We start from the raw sequence: 23,028 nt of genomic DNA, 5'->3' as shown, positions 1-23,028 counted from the left end.
TATTTTACATGTCTAGTTCCGCAGGAACAAACTAAAGAGTAATTCTCGATGGTCATGGAACGTGTGAGTACATGAACTTTTCAGAAAAGTTAATAAGAGATCAAATAAAATTTTGACGAATTATACGTAGGTGACAAGCTGCTGAATATATACTAGGATAATTAACTATGTAACACAGACTAGAAGGAGTGGGCTGGGAAAGATTAGTCATCCAGTAGAACTTACTGTGTTCTGTTAGTCAAATATTCATGGAGCCAATCACATAATTGGAAAGATACTTCGTATATTCATATGTTGTTTATCAGTCAACGATGCGGTAGTGTTGAATGGATTTCGGAAATCTTTAAATTGAGGAGCACAACAAGTGCCAGAGTAAAAACCGAGTGAGGTAGCACAGTGGTTAAGACAGTGGATCCACATTCAGGAAGACGGTTGTTCAATTTCCCAAATTTAGGATCCCGTTGTTTCCGTGAATCACTAAAGGCAAATGCCTGGATGGGCTCCTTTGAATAGGCACTACCGATTTCATTCTTCATAGTTTCTCAGTCCGAGTATTTGCTCGATCGGTAATTATCTCGTCGCCTACGGCACGTTAAACCGTAATCTTCTACGGGAGCAACTTTAGAAAACAATTACAAAAGTTTGTCGAAGTGACGGAAATAATGGAAAGCGCTTTCAGTGGCAGTGTTCTGAGTGCTAGCTCTATCCGCCATAAAGTTTTCACTTGTAACGTACAAGTAACGCAGCGCGCACTTAACGCAGAGAATTCACTCTCGGCAACAATCCTGAGCCTGTGGACAAGCCAAACTCTCCGCAGCATTCGTTCTCGTTGACGTACTGGTGTCACAGCTCCGTGGCACATTCTCTGCATTTCGGAAAGAAAGGAGAGGAACCAGTGACAGAGCAAAGCATTAACGTGGATAGCGAGCCGTGTTCAAAGGACGTATTTGACAGCGCTCTGCCCGAGAATTCCAGGGCTCTGGATTCGAGACCTCGCCCGGCAAAATCCTAAAGTCACGTATAATCAACACAAGTTATACTTCACACAAAACAATACGAGTCATTTTCACGCACTATATATTTCGTAAAGGTTGTTTACATTACACTTTCCAAGACTCAGCGGCGTTCGGAAGGACCGGGCTTCCATTCCATTTGTGAAAGCGACCTCTCTGAGATTTTAATCTGCTTAATTACTAACTTTGGTTGACTTCTTTCTGTCTGAGTTGAGGAAACTAAAAACTAAGGACTACTGTGCCTAGTGCCGGACTGGCTAGACGAAGTACGACGTAAAGAAGAATAAAGTCGTATATGTGTTGGTGGCAGTACCGCTCGGCCCTCTTGTGGCTCTCGGGCTGGGGAACGAGGGAGTAGTGAGGATTCAGTTTGCCCTCGCAGCAGGCTTACTGCTGATCCCTGAGGTTAATGATTCTCTTCCTCCCTGCGCCAAGACCTCTGTCCCGGATTTCCCGCCTCTCCTGCAGGTACCAGCCTACCCATCTGTCAAAATGACACAATAAACGCCTCTAGAAGGAAGCCCATAATCTCTCTTTTCCTCCGCAGATCGCAGGGAACGAGAAATGATGAGACACATAAAAAGTGCCTACAGGATAAAAAGTTACCGAGTAAAGGAATGAGTCTGTTACTCACAGAAACAACGTATTGCTACGTGGTGGTATAGAGAGTTTTGAGCGACTTATCCGAATCACAGTGAAGTATGTCAGCAAATGGATATTTTTAAACCAAAATAGCTACGCAAAAGTCTCAACTGTCAAAGATTAATTTTTCCTTTGAACAATAACGTTACGCAAAAATTAAGGTGCTGCATTCGCATTCTGGAGAAGCAGCGTTTGAATCCCTGTCTGCCGTTGCTGGTTTAAGTTGCATATGGTCTCCATAAATCGCTTCAGAGGCAAATTTTGAGATGGGTTCTTTGTTAAGACACCCCTGATTTTTCCCCGATCGAGCGGGAGCCCCGTTCCTACTGACGAGATATTAAGTCCAACATTCCGTAAGTTAACTTCCATGAACTTGAACATCATGCCACACGCAGCAGTCTGCTAGAATGTCTTAAACAAACACCTGGTACAAGCACCTTGAATGATATTCACTGACACTCAATTCGCCCATCAGAACCGCTTAAAAACGTGAATGCACCCTTTTCTCTCTTTCTCAAGGTGTGAATTAAATCGAAGCGTATAAAACAGTTCGGCTTAAGAGAAACCATGTTAGTAATAATAGTGATAATTAGTAAAGACTGTAATACAGAGACATAATCTTCAACAAAGAAGATCAAATAATAAAAATTTCGAAATAATCCTAAATTGGAAAACACCTAAGTTAAGAAGTGAACTCATTCTCAGCTAAAATTAAAGAACCAAATTAAATGCGCGACAAAACTGAATCCTGAAAATTAATTTTTGGCGTACTTTCATGGTATTAATTACTGATTTATATTGAATTCAACGAGTTATTTTCGCGTATTCAAACCTTACTAAGAACTCAAAACCTTTTACAAGCTATATAATAAAAATGAAAATAGAAGTTGCTGTTTGAAAAATTTTCAAATTAAGCGCAAAAACAATTCTAATTAAATCGCATGGCAAGGACAAACCCGTTATCCGTTATTTTGCAGCAACACACGTTGGCACTGGACTCTTCACTAATTTAACACCGATTAAAATGAATTCTTACCAAGCCAAATACCATTCATGCCGTATGTAGTCCACACAAAAGCTATGATGTATTGGTAACAGCGTTTGACAGTCATCATTTGCCAAAAATTTCGCTGTGACTGCTTTAACTGTGAAGCATCTAGAACTATTCGAAATTGTACCTTTTCATTACTGTCTATAGTTTGCCTCCATCTTATTTGACACCGGACGTTTTGTATAGAAATGTTTATGCGTCGTGTAGATACAATATTTCAACGATTGAAAATAGCTGTACCCGTAGTAAGAGGTTTAAACATCTATTACCTGATAGTAATACAAAGCCTTCGAGCACGTTGAAAGGTCATTTAGAACGTAACCCACAAATATTATTATTTATTTTCTTATTTTTCAGTCCTATGTGCAGCTAATACTAGTATTTCAATCTGATGTCGCCACTGGGTAGCACAAAAATGTGGTACACAGGCAGGTATACCCACCTCTGTTCCTTCTCATTTTTTTCTGTGTTATTTGAAATTTTCAGTATACTTTCTGCTTTTATTTGCCCTCTTCATAAGAGTATAAGTTTCCTGTCTCCCTCTTCACAGTGTTGACAGAGATTAAGTCAGTTACATCACCACAGCTGTTACGACCCTCCGGTTCTCACAGCTGTCTCTACAAGCAAATATGCATAAAAATTAATTTCACAGTGGTACATTTACAACACCTCTCTGTGCTGACACTACACTCAAATAAAGTAGCACACCATCAAGAATCATTAAACCAGAGAAGTAACTAGTAAAACACCCAGATAAAGTAGCAGTCAGTGTCACCAGGTTAATACAGCATCACACATCTAGTCTGAGTAAAGGTTGTTCATAAATCACAATCTACCAACATCAAGGGTTACAACCCTTTACAGGACTCTACGTTATATACCGGTAAAATAACATGTCAAGTTACTTGCATAAAATGGCATGTCCAGTCAAAGGTGAGCTAAAATTCTCAGTGTTTCAGCCACCTAACATTATGGAAGATGGAGACTTTCCCAATGAATGGAATTTCGCATTATTGACAGTGATCGGATTAAGAGAATTTAGTTGCACTTTAAATTATACGTAAATATGTGAATAAACAGATGTCACAGGCTCTTTTATTGCTTAAATAAACTTTAGTAAATCGTCTACGCATATTGATTTATCTGTTTGGTGATGAATGTTGAATATTTCTGCTGTTTCACCTGGCATACCATCTTGTGAAGAATGTATTAATTGTCTTCTGGTTGTAGCTCCTGGCATCGCATATAGGATTTCAAAGGAGAACTGGGCTCGGCCTTTTATCTGAACTCTTAGCATAATCGGTTCATATAGTCTCTTGTAATAAACATCGTGACCAAATTTAAACGGACATAACGAAATGCCTTGTATAGTAAAGAAGACACAAGTACATAACGGATGAGTCCCACAGAATACAGCGATAGTGCTCCTTCTAGCGGGTAGCCGAGCCTGGAAAGCAGCACATTGGCACCTAAAGGGAGAGTTTGAATTCAAGCAACCCTACACGGTTCTGCACATATAATATAAGCCCATGCACAGTTTATACCATCTTCAGACCTGAGTTATGCTAAGGCAACCAAGCCTTCTCGATTTAGATTACCTTGAGAGTAATGGATTTCGTCTAAATACTCCAACGTTTGTATCAGCTGAAGCCCTACTCAAGTCTCTCTCTCTTTTTTTTTTTTTTTTGTTAAAGGTGCTTGGAAGCATGTATAGGTGCCTAATTTTCCGGTTACAAGAGCGTGTCACTTATGACATCTTCCCCGGATTCTAACCTACCATAGAGATATGCTCACAACTGAAAATCTGTAAAGTACTGCACAATGTGTACCATTAGGCTGCACTGGTGCTGGGATGCTGGGATGTATTCTCATTAAAGAGCGCCTTTGGCTGGAGAATTAAATTAACCAACATATTCCAGAATGAAACCAATCAACATATCGCTCACGGATGCCTCTAAGACACCATGGGGCTCATCCACACTGATTAACGTATGGTAATTGTATTTTACGGTAAACTTAAGATACAGTTTGTATTCTGTATTGTTCTATCTTCCTATAACTATCATACGACAAGAAAACAGATTCCAGTGGCGGAATGAAGGTGTGGGCTTCTTATTCAAGACAATGTTCGTCCCGAATACCTGAGCTGATGAGCTGAAGGTTAAAAAGGGAGTGTGTCACCCGAATGTTTAAACCAGTGTCTTGCTAGGAGTTGAACGCTAATGAAAATTTTTAGTATTTGCTGGAGGACGTAGGCTTGGTACCGCCATGCCATCACCCACTTCCCCACTATTGTCAAAGAACTAGGGGTTATTCACCTTGATGAACGCAAAGGATTTTTCGGGTACTCATCAAGAGTGTTAAAGAACCGCTGTGACGTAGTTAAAAACAGAGTTGATCGTTTGCTGCGACTAACACCATTTTAAGAGGATAAAAATAAAAACTCTATCGTCTGCTTTCGGTAAAGAAATGGCCGCATAACTCCTTGAGTGATATAGTCAATAATTTCAGAGCTTCTGCACCGCAACACTATTATATTGTAAGCTACTGGTATGTGAAAAGTATTTTGTCACATTATCTGTCTATGAATCAGAGCCGGCCGCTGTGGTCTCGCGGTTCTAGGCGCGCAGTCCGGAATCATGCGACTGCTACGGTTGCAGGTTCGAATCCTGCCTCGGGCATGGATATGTGTGATGTCCTTAGGTTAGTTAGATTTAAGTAGTTCTAAGTTCTAGGGGACTGATGACCACAGCAGTTGAGTCCCATAGTGCTCAGAGCCATTTTTTATGAATCAGAGACTTGAGTAGAGAAATTCGCAACAACATGTGGTCTTCATTTGAAAGACTGGTTAGACGCGCGTCTCCGAGCTATCTATTCTGGGCATGTCTTTTCATCCCCGCACTTCTACATCTGCTCCAAGATGTTTGCTGTATTCAAGCCATGCACTCTATTTTGTTTTGTTTTAAGATGTTTGCCATGCCACGTGCGTTTCACTTCTACAGTTACGCTTAAGTGTCATTTCAATGTATTGTGTATAGGGTTCCATATCTTCGATTTTTCATTCACTGATGCGACAAAACATTATGACCACTGACCACCGAGAGACTGAATCGTGGCTGTTGCTCTGTGTACACGTGATGTGGTGAGAGAAGTATTTCAGCGGAGGAGAGACAAAAGCGGCATCATTGTAACTACGATACAAGCACCAATGGGTAAAAACACTGATATAAACGGCTGTAACAAAGAACAAATAGTTAGTGTCCTTCATATGGGAACGACCGTCTCGGAAACAGCAAAGCTGGTCCGCTTTCGGCTTTCTACTGTCGTTATCTTCTACTTAAAGTGGTTGAAGAATGGCGAAACGGATAGGTTACATTGTGTTGGACGTTTACACCGCGTCACAGATCGGAGGCCTGCACGCTCTGTAAAACAGGATAGGCGGTGATCTGTGGCAGGTCTGACGACAGCGTATAATACTGGTGCAGCTACAAGTGTTTCGAAGCCCACTGTTCAGTGCACATCGTTGAACATGGGGTTCAGATGCAGACAGCCCCTATGTGTTTCCATGTAGAACCAACGGCATGGTCAATTATGAATGCAGTAGACACTGGATCGTCAAGATTGGAACACTGATACGGAAACGCGTTGCCTGGTCGACTGTATCATGTATGTTATTACATCAGGTGGACGTTGGTGGTCACCACAGCCATCCAGGAGAACCGCTTCTCGTAACACAGGCTGGTGGCGACAGTATTATATTATGGGGACTTTCACTTCGCCTTCCATGAGACATGTGGTAGTATTCGAAGGCGCTATGTGAACTGTGGAGTACGTGAACATTACTACGGACCACTTGCATCCCTTCATCCTAAATTTTTTTTGTCTTCCCTGGTGGTATCTTCCAGCAGGATAACTGTCTGTGTGACAAGGCAAGAATTGTGGTACATTGATTTGAGGAATATCACAATGAACTCAAAACGATTGTTTGGCGGCCAGATTCGCCTGATGTGAACTTCATAGAGAACATCTGGAACGCTATCAGGCATCAGCTGTGTGCCACAAATCATCGGTCCGTAATTTACGGCGATTGCGTGACATGTGGGCAGAAATCTGGTGCCACATACCTTCTGCAACCTACCGACGACCTTTATAATCCATGTCAAGTAGAATCGCAGCTGTATTGCATTCTGTATGTGGACTAATACGCTATTACGTTGGCGGTCAGTATGTTTTGCCTCATCAGCGTATGTGCGAGTGCTTCGTAGGTGTGGTAGTTGTGCGTGTACCAATTATGTTTGTGTGACATTGTTATTAAGGACGGCATCACTTGTTGCTTTTTCGCCATATTGCTGCATGAGTCATAACATGTGGTAAACGTAACAATTTTTCTGGGATATAGCTAAGTAATGGTCATGGGATCGAAATTAGTTACTTGATTATAAATAAAAATAGTTTATTTGAAAATAAAGTAGTGGCCTACGCGGGAAAATTACTTCTTTTAAGAAATGCCTCGGAGCACTATATTTGAAGGGCTTCTTTTCTCTATTTGCCTGAATGTTTTGTTTTCGTATAAGACTACATTCCAGGAAAAACTTTCAGAAGAGATTCCTAATTCTTAAATTTATATTACATGATAAAATATTTCCTTTTTTCAGGAACTTTTTTCTCGCTCTTGTTAGTCTGCACTATCTATCCTGTTTACTTTTGTCGTCGTCAGTTATTTTACTGCTCAAGCAGCAATAGTAATTTCAGTGTCTGACTCAAAAAATGGCTCTGAGCACTATGGGACTTAACTTCTGAGGTCATCGGTCCCCTAGAACTTAGAACTGCTTAAACCTAACTAACCTAAGGACATCACACACATCGTTGCCCGAGGCAGGATTCGAACCTGCGACAGTAGCGGTCGCGCGGTTCCAGGCTGTAGCGCCTAGAAACGCTCGGCCACAGTGTCTGACTCCCTCAGTATCATCTGACTTGATTCTACTACACTCCTTTATCTTGAGACATTATCCATTCCGTTCAGACGATCTTCCAAATCCTTTACCGTCTCGGCCACAATTTTAAAGTGATCGGTAAACTTTAAATTTTATTTATTCTCCCTGAACTTTAAATCATTTTCCAAATTTTTCTTTGGCTTCATTTAGAACACTTTCGGTGGACAGATACAATAACATGGGGCATAGGCTACAACACTGTCTCACTCCCATTACTGTCTCCCTTTCTTTCCCATTAAATTCTGTAACTGCAGTCCGCTTTCTGTACAAGTTGTAGATAATGTCTCCCTTCCAGTACTTTATACCTCACTTGAGAATGACTGTTTTCCAGTTAATGATATCGAATGCTCAGTCAAAAAATACAGATGCCATAAATATATATTTGTCTCTCTTTTAATTTACCTTTATAGTAGGTCGTAGAGTCAGTATTCCCTCGCGTGTTTCCAGGTTTATCCGGGTACCACCCTAATCTTTCTTCAGGTCGACTTCTAGCAGTAGTGCCATTCTTCTTCACATAATTTGTAATACCATTTTTCAGTCATGACTTACTAAACTGATGGTTTGGTAATACACCTGTCAGCATCAACCTCCTTTTGTATTCGGGTGATTTTCTACAACATAATCAGGGAGATTGAAACACGTCAGGCACAAAGAAAGCAGTGTAAACAGTATGTAAGCTTGGAATCCAAGAAAGGAGCGAGAATACTTCGGATATTTCTAAAGCAGACACATAAAATTCCTGTCGATAGTCGGTTCAAATGGCTCTGAGCGCTATGGGACTTAACATCTATGGTCATCAGTCCCCTAGAAGTTAGAACTACTTAAACCTAACTAACCTAAGGACATCACACAACAGCCAGTCATCACGAGGCAGAGAAAACTGTCGATAGTTATTTCAGGTGCTCTTTCCCCACGATAAGTCTAAATATAAATAAATTTGTTTTTTTTATATGAGACTGGCTTCTCAGTTCTCTGATCTTCTTATCCAGTCTGAGCTCTAAAGTAGCAGCCACTAATCAGGTGGGGATACGATTGTTCCATACGGTTTCGCAGAGCTACGGAAATCGTTTCTTATAAGACCAGCAAAAGACGTCAGCGTCTGTAGTTATTTGGGTCCGTCGTATCATTTTTCTTATGCAGATGGTTCAAATGGTTCTAAGCACTATGGGACTTAACATCTTAGGTCATCAGTCCCCTAGAACTTAGAACTACTTAAACCTAACTAACCTAAGGACATCACACACTTCCATACCCGAGGCAGGATTCGAACCTGCGATCTTATGCAGAGAGAGAGAGAGAGAGAGAGAGAGAGAGAGAGAGAGACAGACAGACAGACAGAGAGTGTCAATCCATATTTACAGTCCTGTACAGTAGCCCCAGTCCTCCAGATTTGTGTAACACATGTGTGTATTCTCTTTAATGGTTCATCTCTTTCATAGCAGTAATACCGTCTTCACCAGAGCCTTTGTTAAGCGATTTTGTGATACCCACTGTTTCCTTTATTATAGGGGATTCTGAACCAGGATTTTTCCCTGGATTTTCGAAGAAAAATTTTTCTTATAGTGCATCACAGTTAAGTGTGTCTTGACATTGTCGGCCTGTATCGTAAAGTTTTTTCAGAGTTCATCTGGAATGTTCCATTTGCTCGACCGAAACACGGAGATGTTGAATATTAACGAGATAAGTTCCCGTTGAAGGCCTTTTATAATCTTGAAGAAGTACTGTTCTAAATTAACTTTTCATAACTAGGATTCACAGTCATGTGAAATTTCTTGAAAGACATCATGTTTACGCTAGTGACTTTTACACTTTTTATTTCCACTATTGCAAATTAGGCCTTAGGCCATTATCAAGTGCAGATGTTTTGGCTTTAAGCCATGTCTACTTTATACAAGCTGACACATTCATATGTCGTTGTCATTTGCTGTTATACACATTCGTAACGCTGCTAAATACGATGTATGGACATGCGTGCTCGCACTACTTAGCAGCATTACGAAAGTATATAACAGCAGATGACAACGACATATAAATGTGTCAGCTTGTGTAAAGAAGACATCGCTTAAAGACAAAACATCTGCACATGATAATGGCCTAAGGTCAAAATTGCAATAGTGGAAATAAAAAGTGTAACAGTCACTGGCGTAAACATGATGTCTTTCAAAAAGTCCTGTTCCATTTCTATAAATCTGTTTTTGCCATAAACTCGTTTTTCATTACGGATTATTTTGGAGTTCATTTTCTGCATCATTCAGCAGTTCTGTGTCCGTTCCATTCATTCCTTTGTTTGATGAAGGCGCTACCGCTTTATCACAGATTGTGTTCCACCATCAGTTTTCCTGTCTTTTAAGGTTGTCCTTATTTCAGTGCTGATGTTTGTAGCGTGTTGCAAAGGCCTGAGTAGTGTCTACTGAATTTTGTTCACGTATATCCATAATTACAGAATGGCCAACAATGGGCTCATCAAAAGACTACTGGCCGGTCGCAGGTTCGAATCCTGCCTCGGGCATGGATGTGTGTGATGTTCTTAGGTTAGTTAGGTTTAAGTAGTTCTAAGTTCTAGGGGACTGATAACCTCAGATGTTAAGTCCCATTGTGCTCAGACCCATTTGAACCATTTTTGAAAAGACTACTCGACAGTATTAACTCAAAGAGGATCATAATCGGCTGGTAAGAAAAAAATGAGTGATTTACAAGTCATGAACGTCACAGAATAAAGCTTCATAAATCGGTTAGCCTTTGGAGCATTAGTAACAGATGCACGGAAAAGCTTCAAAATAAGACCAGCAAGAATCAGTCAAAGGAACTGAAGAAAAAATGATGAATCCATGAAGAGATTTAGGGAGACTAAAAAGGCAAAACTTATCATGCCAACTACCAAGATGAAACGTGCACCTTAAGTGGGAAAAACTAAGAAATAAAGATAGAAAAAATGAATGTGTTGTATCTTCTACGGATGAAATATGTCATTATGATTTTGCAAATAGAGGTAGTTGTATTCTGCGGTCAGTGATCCTCCGACGCTCCGGCATAAATCAAGCAACCTCATATTTACGAGGTCCGCTCCTCGGAAGAGCAATAGGGAGCTAGAGCGAGTCTCTATAGACAGGCTGTTTATTTCCGAAGTCGATTGCATAGCTCTTCGTATTCCCCGTCGTGGTTATATCGATTGCGTTGTAATTGATAAACCTTGTCACACGGGGGCAATGCGGTGATAAATCACGCCAGTATCTGGCCGCACGTCAGCACCGCGCCGCTATAAAACAGTCGCTATCTGCCGCCCATGCAAAACGCGGGGGGTAGTCAGGGGGCGCAGGGGGGAAAAAACACAAAGCGGCTTAGCATCTGCATAATAAGTGTGTGAAAGTTATTATAGATGGCTTTTATCGGCGGGCGGCCTCTTGTTTGCGGAATGCAAACCCTCGCAGCTTAGGGGCGCGCGCCAGATTGTGCGGCCGCACTGCATAAACACAGATACTGGCCGCAGGTGCTGAGCGTAGCGCGGCACAGGCTTGCGGCGGATGCTGTAAGGAGCGTGCGTCTGCAGCAGCACAATAAACCACCACTTATGAGGCGTGAAGTGCTTTTTCACTGACTGATAACAATAATGATTCATATGTTCTGCGGCTTCCTTTCATCGCAATCTGTAAACGCTGTCTTAATTCGTAGTTCCACTTAGATATCAACGACCTATGATAATGAACAGTCCTCGAGACAGATTCTTTAGTACTTTTACAGTAAGCAGACATAGTACAACGTAACGCTAAAAACGAGTGGACGCTCAGGTGAGCGTGAGAGATACGCCACTAGTTTTACCAGTTTGATAGATTCCAGTAAAAATGCTGCTACCAGTACTGGTGCAACAGCCGTTGAGTAGCATAAATCCGCTCTTAACTACGTCTATATCTATACACATACTCCGGAAACCATCATACGATGGGTGGCGGAGAGTATCCTGTACCACTATTAGCCGTTTCCTTACCTGTTCCACTCGGAAGTAGAGCGAGGGAAAGCTTTATGAGCCTCCGTATGAGCCCTCATTTCTCGTACTCTATCTTCGTGGTCCTTACGCTAAATGTATGTTGACGACAGCAGGATCGTTGGGCAGTCAGCTTCAAATGCCGATTTTCTTAATTTTCTCAACGTCACCTTTCCCACAGGGATTCCCATTTGAGTTCCCGAAGCATCACCGCAACACTTGCGTGTTGTTCTAACCTACCGGTAACGAATCTAGTAGCCCATCTCTGAATTGCTTCCATGTCTTCCTTTAATCCGACCTCGTGCGGATCCCGAACACTCCAACAGAACTCACGAACAGATCGCAGAAGCATCCTATATGCGGTCTCCTTTAAGGATGAATCACACTTTCCTAAAATTCTCCCAAAAAATCGCAGTCAATCATTCGCTTTCCCTACCACAGTCCTCGCATGCTGGTTCTGTTTCATATCGTTTTGCAGTGTTACGACCAGATATTTAAACGAGTGTGTCTAGTAGAACACCACTAATGCTGTATCCGAACATTACGAATTTGTTTTTCCTACTCACCCGCATTAACCTACATTTTTCTACGTTTAGACCCAGCTACAATTCATCACACCAACTAGAAATTTTGTCTAAGTCATCTTGTATCATCCTATAGTCGGTCATCTTCGACACTTTGTACACCTCCGCATTATCAGCAAACAACCGCAGACTGTTGGCCACCCTGTCCGACAGATTTAGCGACCTTGGTCTTCTAAGTGGATTATATTTGTTTATTGAAACTAACAGGACTTGGAGGCGTACGAAAGAGTTTTAGAAGGTATATATACAAAACACAGAATATACAGTGACGGAAATGGTAAGTTTACACCATGAACACCATGCTACTAAACTCATACTCCCATGTTTCCATGCATGTGGAGAACGATGATAAAAATTTCATCCGTATGAGAACTTATCTGCGGTGCGGTGAAGTCTCATTCCTAGAAATGAAGAACAATGTGAGAACATTAGGGCTTATCGGTGTGTCTAACGTTGATGGGAATTTAGAGGAGCAGATCGCAACACAACATGCTCAGGAGGCATGCTAGTGCACCTTCTCGCCATCTTTTGGATGTTAAGAAATGTTGTACAATTGGCATGAGGGCAATAGAAACATCATACCGGCAGGTAGCATACACAGCTGACTGAAGCTGAATGACTTCAGAAAGAACAACGCAGAATAACAGTGTAAAAAGGAGAGTGGAGGCTGAGGTCCTTGAACGGCTACACCACGGGAAGATCGTAAGATTGATCTACTTGCTCTGGCGAATAGACGGATAACAACTGCTGAATTCAAGAAGAAATTACAGGCAGCGTGTAACCAAAAATCGGTTGGAACGGATTACTAGAAATTGGATCGAGTGCTCGAGTTGACATGTGTCGCTTATGTTTAGCACTGTACCGAAGGTGACAGAGACTTGTATGACGTAGAGACAGAGTCAGTTGGGATATTGAGTGAGACTTTCTTGGGTAGACAGCGATGAGTTCCGCTTCCGTTCGTGGAAGTCAGAACGACACTAGGGTTTCCCTAGACGGCATAGTGAAAGTTCACAGAAAGCGATTCTCGAGACCCATACCTCTCCAACTCCCGGAATCATTTTGAGAGAAGCTGTTGGTTATGACAGAAGGCCTGATTTGGTAATTGTTAAACGGAGGCTGAATGCTAGCCACTATGTAGCAAGAACGGTAAACCTTATTGGCATAATCTTCATGACCAGAGTACCAAATAGCATACTGCATCAGGTTGATGGAAGAACAGATATTGCAGTTTACATCCTAAGTGGCTCGAGGAATGTACGGATCCTTAACTAGCATACCCACCTCCTGAGCTCTTGCCCATACAGCATCTCTGAGAAACGATGGGAAAACATAGACTTTCCTATCAACCTCCGAGGAGCAATCTTCACGAACTGCATGTGTTTCAAGGATGGCAAAAAATTTATCGTGATGACATTGGAGGGCAGTGTGCTTCCATACTACAGTGAATAAAAAAGTGTATTCGTGACCGTATGGGTCACACTTTATGTTGATGTTTATGATGGACATTAGTTTCGAATGGAGCGAAAATTTAATCATTTAAACCTGCCACGTGACGAACATCAACAAAGTCGGTTGGTTGGTAGGGCGATTGGGGGTAGGGGACCAAACAGTGAGGTCATCGGTCCCATCGAATTAGGGAAGGATGGGGAAGGAAGTCGGCTGTGTCCTTTCAAAGGAACCTCCCGAAGTTTGCCTGAAGCGATGTAAGGAAATCGCGGAAAACCCAAGTCAGGGTGGCCGGACGCGGGTTTGGACCGTCGTCCTCCCGAATGCGTGTCCTGTGCTAACCACTGCACCGCCTCACTCGGTCACAAAGTCGGATGCATATCTGATTGGAACTTCATAGAGAAATAATTTCCATTTTTGCATTTCTGGAGCATTGTATTTTCGTATTAATAAAATGCATGATTGGCACAGGCTTTTAATCACTTCTCTATAAAATCAAAACAAATATCTAAATATTTTGTGAGCCTTTCTAATTTTAATGTCGCACATTTGGGCCTACTCTACCACAAGCTCTTCAATATATTCTTTCTTTGCATTTGTATTTTCACTCATGCAGTCCATCAACTTTAGAAACAAGTGGAAAACCATTAGCTGAAAACGTCATGCTGTACATTGGCTAAATCAAATTTCTTACCCGAATGAAGGAAGATTAAGGGCTTAATATCGAAACGGTGATGAGACCATCTGAGTCAGTGAAGAAGCTACCATTGGACGAGGATAGGACAGGGTATTCACCGTAGCTTATTCAAAGAAACAGTACTGACACACATCTTAAGTGATCTGAGGGAACCACGGGAAAGCCAGTCTGGACGACCAGACTGTGCCACCCGGATACCTGCGATGTATCCTTTCAGTTGGGCACAGTACGCACACGGACATTGTCGTGCAATAAATAAATTACCTGCTTTGTCGTTTCACAGAATATGCTATGAATAATCCAGCTCAGCTTTTGTTGCTCACAGAGGACGTCACAACTGATTATATGTCCTCGAAAGAAATGTTCGACGAGCGGCAGTCCCTTACTACGAAGTGATTATTATCATTATTTGCAGTAATATTGTAGTTTTAATCATTTCCTTTTACACAATGTGAGTGACAACATCTTACACATTATCTGTTACTCTCAGTTGTGTGTCGTGTTAATGTAAAATGAAAATCTAAAAAGCTTATACAACTAAACGTGTTTTACGTAAACATGAAGAAGAGTTAAAAGCGGCACCCACGCAAGTTTTAACTTCCCTAACGGGTGTTCGTGCAACAGCATGTTAGAACTCTGGAAACTTGGCAGAAGTGTAGTTGTGTAACAGATAGCTGTTCTGATTGGCAAAGCTGAAGTGGTTAGCTGAACGACGCTCCCAGCAATATGGACAGAATGTGAATGTGTAGCTCACCTGATCACGTAAGGCGCTTCGTTGTAATTTATTCGAGGCTATTCTCACGAGGACTTAGTTACACCACTCTAGTCTTCAAATCGAACCGTTACCTTAAATTTGAGCACTACCGCCGTCTGCCCCACATGAAATATGACATATATTTATCTCTGTCCGTTACTGAAATGAAATGTCATGTGGCAAAGGCTAAAATGTCTGTATTTCATTTTTACAGATCTCCTGCCGTACTCGAAAGATGGCTTACCCGTGACGAGAGAGTTCCTGCTGAAGGTAGTGGATGTACTGCTGGAATACATCAAGCAGTCGCACGACAGGAACGCCAAGGTGCTGGAGTTTCACCACCCGGCGGAGATGCGCTCCTTGCTGGACTTGGAGCTGCCCGATCGCGGCGTCTCTCTTCAGCAGCTCGTAGACGACTGCCAGACCACGCTCAAGTACCAGGTCCGCACAGGTAAGCTGCTGCTCAGCGACGCTACTGGAGAGTGGATGACTGGAAACGAGTGGTTTGGAGCGCCGTTTGGAGTTTTGGTTCAGCAAATGCCATCACTTGCAGTGGCAACAGGGGGAAGTTACAACGAAGGAAGGGAGATTAGTGTTTAATGTATCTTCGACAACGAGGTCATTAGGGGCAGAGCACAACCTCTGATTAAGGAAGGCTAGGGAAGGAAATAGGCAGTGCCCTTTCAAAGAAAGGAGGTTATGTTCCGGTATGGAGCTATTTTTCGCGGTAAGGTTTGATCCTCTTATCGCGTCTAATAAACACCTAAATGCTGTACTGCGTACAGTAAAGACCAGTTCGGAGACAATTATTGTTTGTATCAGCGTGACAATGCTTCCTGTCGTAAAGCAGCATCTGTGAGGCAATCGTTTGCGGATAATAACAGTTCCGAAATGGACTGGCCTGCTTAGAGTCCCGACTTACCCAAGGGAACACATTTGGGATGAGTCAGAACGACGACTTCGCTCCAGATCTCACCGTGACACCACTACCTTCTCTGGTTTCTGCTCTTGAGGAAGAATGGGATCCTATTCCTTCAGATACATTCAGACATCTCATTCAAAGTGTACCCAGAAGTGTTCAAGGAGTAATAAAGACGACGGTTGGACACTCCCAACATTAATGCCCACTAACTGGTGTCGAGATTCTTTTGATCAGATAGTGTAATGGATCCATAGTCAAACAGTTCATTTTAGATGACTACATAAGTAACAGCGTCGTCATTATGTCGAAGAAAGGATTCAGTCTTCCAGATCGATAATTTCTCAAATCACCCAACATGAAACGTTTTTGTTTTATGAAAAGGAGGACAAAATAATCCGCCTGCTTTGGATTCTAAAGTCTCTAGATAGGAATGCCATGGAATCCTTTGTCTGTGTGTTGGAAAAACTCTCGATCTAAATCAAGGAGTATTCGCAATAAATCGACCTGGATTATTCTTCAGCCAACCCTCAGAAATTTGTGGAGCAAAGCGAATTACTCACATCAGTCATATACACTACTGGCCATTAAAATTGCTAAACCACGAGGATGACGTGGAACAGACGCGGAATTTAACCGACAGGAAGAAGATGCTGTGATATGCAAATGATTAGCTTTTCAGAGCATTCACACAAGGTTGGCGCTGGTGGCGACACCTACAACGTGCTGACATGAGGAAAGTTTCCAACCGATTTCTCATACACAAACAACAGTTGACCGGCGTTGCCTTGTGAAACGTTCTTGTGATGCCTCATGTAAGGAGGAGAAATGCGTACCATCACGTTTCCGACTTTGATAAAGGTCGGGCTACAGCCTATAGCGATTGCGGTTTACGTATCGCGACATTGCTGCTCGCGCTGGTCGAGATCCAATGACTGTTAGCAGAATATGGAATCGGTGGGTTCAGGAGGGTAATACGGAACGCCGTGCTGGATGCCAACGGCCTCGTATCACTAGCAGTCGAGATGACAGGAATCTTATCCGCATGGCTGTAACGGATCGTGCAGCCACGTCTCGATCCCTGAGTCAACAGATGGGAACGTTTGCAAGACAACAACCATCTGCATGAACAGTTCGACAACGTTTGCAGCAGCATGGACTATCAGCTCAGAGACCATGGCTGCGGTTACCCTTGACGCTGCATCACAGACAGGAGCGCTTGTGATGTTATACTCAAAGAGGAACCTGGGTGCACGAATGGCAAAACGTCACTTTTTTCGGATGAATCCAGGTTCTGTTTACAGATTCATGATGGTAACATTTGTGTTTGGCGACATAGCAGTGAACGCAGATTGGAAGCGTGTATTCGTCATCACCATACTGGTGTATCACCCGGCGTGATGGTATAGGGTGCCATTGGTTACACCTCTCGGTCACCTCTTGTTCACATTGACAGATCTTTGAACAGTGGACGTTACATTTCATATGTGTTACGAAACGTGGCTCTGCCCTTCATTCGATGCCTGCGAAACCCTACATTTCAGTAGGATAAAGCGCGACCGCATGTTGTTGGTCCTGAACGGGCCTTTCTGGATACAGAAAATGTTCGACTGCTACCCTGGCAAGCACATTTTCCAGATCTTTCACCAATTGAAAACGTCTGGTCAATGGTGGCCGAGCAGCTGGCTCGTCACAATACGCCAGTTACTACTCTTGATGAACTGTGGTATCGTGTTGAAGGTGCATGGGCAGCATTACCTGTACATGCCATCCAAGCTCTGTTTGACTCAATGCCCAGGTGTATCATTCCGTTATTACGGCCAGAGGTGGTTGTTCTGGGTAGAGATTTCTCAGGATCTATGCACCCAAATTGCGTGAAAATGTAATCACATGTCAGTTCTAGTATAACGTATGTGTCCAATGAATACCCATTTATCATCTGCATTTCTTCCTGGTGTATCAATTTTAACGGCCAGTAGTGTATTTACACATTTAGTACCTCAAAGTACACCATCCGCACTAACATCATTCGTAGTTCTAATTGAAGCTTTTATCTGCTCTTAACAACTGATGGAAGAGTTTCTTTGCGAGGAAAGTTATTAAAATCACACTGACCACCTTGTAAGGTACAAGCTGTGATCATGCTGTTCTGAATACCAAAGCTGATTCTACATAAAATCAAAAAGGGCGTTTATGTTATTTTGGCAACTGCTGTCCGACAGACGAGTCGATACCTCCTGCTTGCAAACCCTCGACGTGCGAGCAGCTATGTTCGTGGAGCGCCACAATCAGCGGCAGCGAATGGCGGCTAAAGTCAGGGTGGCAGGGGCTGCTTTGTGCTGCAGCGCCCTCCCCCCTCCCAATGGAGAGTCCCGCGGAGCCGCTCGTGTGGCTGCTGATAGCGCGATCAGTGGCTTTAGAAACACGCCCGTGTATCTTTAACTTAATTTCCTGCGGCGTGGTAATCCGAGAGGAATATGGTTACGTAATTGAATCTGCGGGTGTTAACAAGGCCATTGAGTGGCGCGATGATTCAGTTCAATCAGAGCGCATTGTCGCCGCGCCGCGCCGCGGCGTGCTGCTCTGGCGCCACCGGGGGAATTCTCGGTAGCCGGGGAATGGCCCGCTGCCTCTGCGTCCCTATCAGTCCGCTGCCAGCTTTCCGCCGAGATACGCACACGGAAATGAGCCTCTGTCGCCTCTCGCATCCATCCGCCATACAGCCACACATAACGTTATGTGCAATTTTTTACCTTCATCATTGCTGCTACTTCGTGGCCGAGGTCGCTAAATCGCTTTTAAGATGTTGGCCTCCAACCGAAGGTTTCCCTTTCTACTTGTAAGAGGTAGAGATGCGCAGTGTACAGTTACCAATCAAATGACAGGCACTATTTTCTGGATTTCGTTCCAACTCCGCTACGTAACGTTAAATCTTGCTCTTCCTGCGGTACTAGCGCAGCAAATTAACTGCGTCAAGTTCTGTTACCTCCGTACCTTCGTATACTTACTCGCGGTATACACAATATATTCTGGCACACAGGTCTGAAGAAGCAAATGATAAAAAGTCTATGATATTACTTTCCTGAATAAATGTGCCTTCTCCTGAACACTCGTGAATACGGTACTTATTATAAATATTGCCCGGTCGAACTTACGACACAAATGGAAAAGGTAATATTGGGTTTATGTCATGTTTATTACTTTATGACATGTTCCGAGACAGTCTTACCGGTCTACTGTGTGAAATCTTATGGGACTTAACTGCTAAGGTCATCAGTCCCTAAGCTTACACACTACTTAACCTAAATTATCCTAAGGACAAAGACACACACCCATGCCCGAGGGAGGACTCGAACCTCCGCCGGGTCCAGCCGCACAGTCCATGACTGCTGCGCCCCAGACCGCTCGGCTAATTACGTGTGGCTATCGGTCTACTACAGAATCATATAACATATTCAGAAACCAAATATTCTGATCAGTTCCGAACAACGCACGTCACTGAGAGGATCAAAAAACTCGGAGACATTACTCACTTAGAGCACAATCTACAGGGTGAGTCACGAAGAAAGATATACGCTTTGAGGGGTGATAGCTTTAGTGATTCTGAAGAAAAGCCTTCATGTGGATATACACTCTATTACGAATCGTTTCAAAGATAGAACACATTTAATGTACATTGCTATTTACTCTCTTTATTATTCAAACATTGTCATTGTGTACAGCATACCACAGTAGTGTAAGGGAGTCAAGGAGAGCGTTTCATATAGGATACTTGCGTCAGTCAAGGCAGTAAATTACCTCAAATTGGCCTACAAAAATTACCCTAGCTACATCGCATGCGCGTCGCGAGAGATTTTCAATACTCTCACGCTCTCTTCCCGCAAACTGTTAGTCCTAAAGAAAAAATGAATAGGACCTTTTCGTTCGGTGTAAGCTGCGGTTTTCGAGTTATTAATGAAAAACGTACAAAAATAATATTAAATGTGTTCTGTCCTAGAAACCATTCGGAATCGGGCATATGTCCAAACGAATTTCTTTGATCAGAATCACTGACACTATCAACCCTCGAAGCATGTACTTTTCATCCAGAGTAGCTCTGTTTGTTACTTATACGTGATACTCTAAAGACCTCATATGCAGATAATCTCATATGTTCCTAGAGTTTTTTTAAAAAAACATTTGGTATAATATCGCACTGACACTTACTAGAGAAAAGCTGTTCCTATGATATATCTATCCGGGTTTTAATCGAACCAAGGAGTTCTAAAGAGGCAGAGCGCAGTACATTACCCAGTATGGGTAGTCTTTAACAAAGACGTGTGCTCCAGAGAAAAGTGACAGAGCCTATTTTAATGTCATTAAACCTGAAATTACTTTTGGCTTCAGTTTTTGTTGCATATGACACATTTACTTGTGCAAAATCTTGTTTTAGATAGCACCTGTGCGAATGTGCACTTCGAGTTTCAGAATGGTTCAGTCTGATGTTGAGACTAGAAATTATTTCATCATGCGAAAACATTCTACTTTTACGCTTCATTGTAGATTTTTACTGTTAATTGAACAAATCTCATCACAAACCATTAGTAATACATAGGTACTCACTTTGTTTCAAAGGCTGTAACTGGAACTATCACTAAAAAGCTGCCTTAGCAAAATCATTTATGGATCTTTCACATTTATGAAAATAAACGTAATTTTGGAAAGAGGCAGATACCATATACTAATGAATACTGATACAGCCTGTGATAGCAGTATTAGGTTAGATTAATGGAGGATACTGATCGTATTAGCGAAAGAGAAGGATCATTGTCACATCTGATCGGTTTTATTTAAAGAAAACGCAGAACCTTTTCAATGACCAGCTGTTAAAGACACCCTCCGATTATCTCGAAAAACCTTCCTTGTGTATGTATCATCGCCGATTATTTTAGGTGCAAATATACTGAAAAAGGAACATACAGACTAAGAGCAATCATAGCAACTGAAAAGTATACCAGAGTTTATTTGGATATAACAAAAATTATATGTACTTATGAAAAGAATGGAACCAATCAGATTATCTAGACAGGATGTGAAATTATGCGTACTCCGCAGTAAAGCTAAAACTGAAACAATAAAATGGATCCGTACAGTAAAAGACGACCTGGAGCAAGCGGGAATAACACAACTTGGCTTATCACACAGAAATAATTTAGGCAGAAAATTCACAACTAGACAATTTTCCTGGCACAGAAAGCAAACAAGCCCAGAACAACTTGGTCTCCCGTGTGAAAATGAGCCCATTTTGAGGGAATGAATGTAATATGGGCACAAAGAAAAGCTAAAACAGAAACCTGAAAATCCCAGTTATTGTGCATCATGTTGTCCAGTAGGGCCCAGACTAGAACAACAGTAACAATTATAACGATAATAATAACAATAATATTAGATGAACTTCATTTAAATAAGGTAAGTGAACACCGTCCTGATCAGTCAAGTCTTTTTCTACATTTCACATAAAATCGACATATTAAGCGATATATGAAGAAAAAGTAGCAATCTGACGACTCAGTCAAGGCTCAAAAGCGGTGAAGTTTTATATGGAGCGAATACGGACTATGGGACCTGAAATCCTGTAGACAAATTCATATACCCAAACTGGAAGTTGTGTTGTTCACATGACCAGCCAGGAGCTGTACTTGGAAGTTTATTTATAGAAAGCTAGAGTTGTGAGCTCATATAACGTGGTGACACAGTGGGAGCTTGAGACACTATTGGTGACCATCCACTCATCCAACGGTCACAGTATTCAAGAAGAATATACCATGCATCGGTACCAGGTTTCAAGGTCCCCTTTCTGTCTCTCATTGCAAAAAAACGCAGTATCGCACTGTAAATGTGTAAATGTAAATCACACTGTAAATGAAATCATCGGAGTCAGCTACACGGAACAGTTACACTTCTAAATGGATAATTGGTATGGGGCTAAAAAGCCTTCCTGGTTTACGCCCCTGCATAACAGTAGTATACAGTGTTTACATCTCACATTTCTTCAGCACAAAGCTAAAATACAGACTCAGCGTAATAATGACAGGCAGAAATATCCCTGTAAATGTAGTTGTAGTTTGGTTGAAACAACGAGCGAGATTACGGAGTGGTAAAACACTGCATTCGTATTCTGGAGGACGGCGGTTCAAATCGATTTCACGCCATCCATATTAAGAGATTTCTCTAAATCACTTAGAGCAAATGTTTGGATTGGGTCTTTTAAAAGAAACAGCCGTATTCCTTCCTAAACCAAACTTGTGCTCCGTCTCTAATGATCTCGTCGTCGATGGCATGTTCAAACCTAAACCCATTTGTGGTTAATACATAGACATGCGTGTAGTCTGAGCATATAACGTCGATAAAACAATGAGGTGTAATAAGACTTACTGAAGAAACTCGCTGCTTTAATTTATTTATGAAGGCTTCGTGTTCATCAAATATTGATTCACTTTGTTCTCTGTTAACGATAGACACATCACCACAGGGTTAGCATACAACTGTAAAATAAAATTAACTGGAATCTCATTGTTTCATTCCGAAGCTAAAAAAAGGCAGGTCTCCTTCTTCCTATTCTTCTCTGTCTTCGTAAACTGCTTCCCACTAACACGAACACTAGTAACTGAATTAGTTACAGGCAAACATAATGACTCTAAGGTTTTTCTCATGCAATGAAGCATACGTAAAGCATCTCGTACAGTTCCATGTAAAACTCTTCGCTTCATACGTGATCGATTTTGAAAAGAAGAAGGGAAGTTACGTTTTAAAGAGCTTTGAAGGAGCCAAAGAAAAACTAGTCACAAATTCGCGGGCTCGAAACTGAATCACCCTGCCGAATTCAGTTCCCTAACCATAGCGCACCCTAACACGGTCATGCTCATTAAACCACTGCTATGATACTTCCTCACTGCCCAATATCTTGTTC

The 23,028-nt window shown here is 42.1% G+C and overlaps 1 protein-coding gene across 1 annotated transcript in view; it reads left to right on the top strand.

The window, feature by feature from the left end:
* Window positions 1–23,028, top strand: part of LOC126298632 (glutamate decarboxylase) — a 237,553-nt gene that overhangs the window by 80,052 nt on the left and 134,473 nt on the right. Inside the window, exon 2 of the mRNA XM_049990040.1 lies at window positions 15,375–15,611. Coding sequence (XP_049845997.1) covers window positions 15,375–15,611 — 237 coding nt within the window. The remainder of the gene's footprint in view (window positions 1–15,374; window positions 15,612–23,028) is intronic.

Source organism: Schistocerca gregaria, chromosome X (assembly GCF_023897955.1).
Source record: "Schistocerca gregaria isolate iqSchGreg1 chromosome X, iqSchGreg1.2, whole genome shotgun sequence".
Lineage (NCBI taxonomy): Eukaryota > Metazoa > Arthropoda > Insecta > Orthoptera > Acrididae > Schistocerca > Schistocerca gregaria.
Note: the sequence above shows the minus strand (reverse complement) of the source record. Positions and strands in the feature narration are given on the sequence as shown.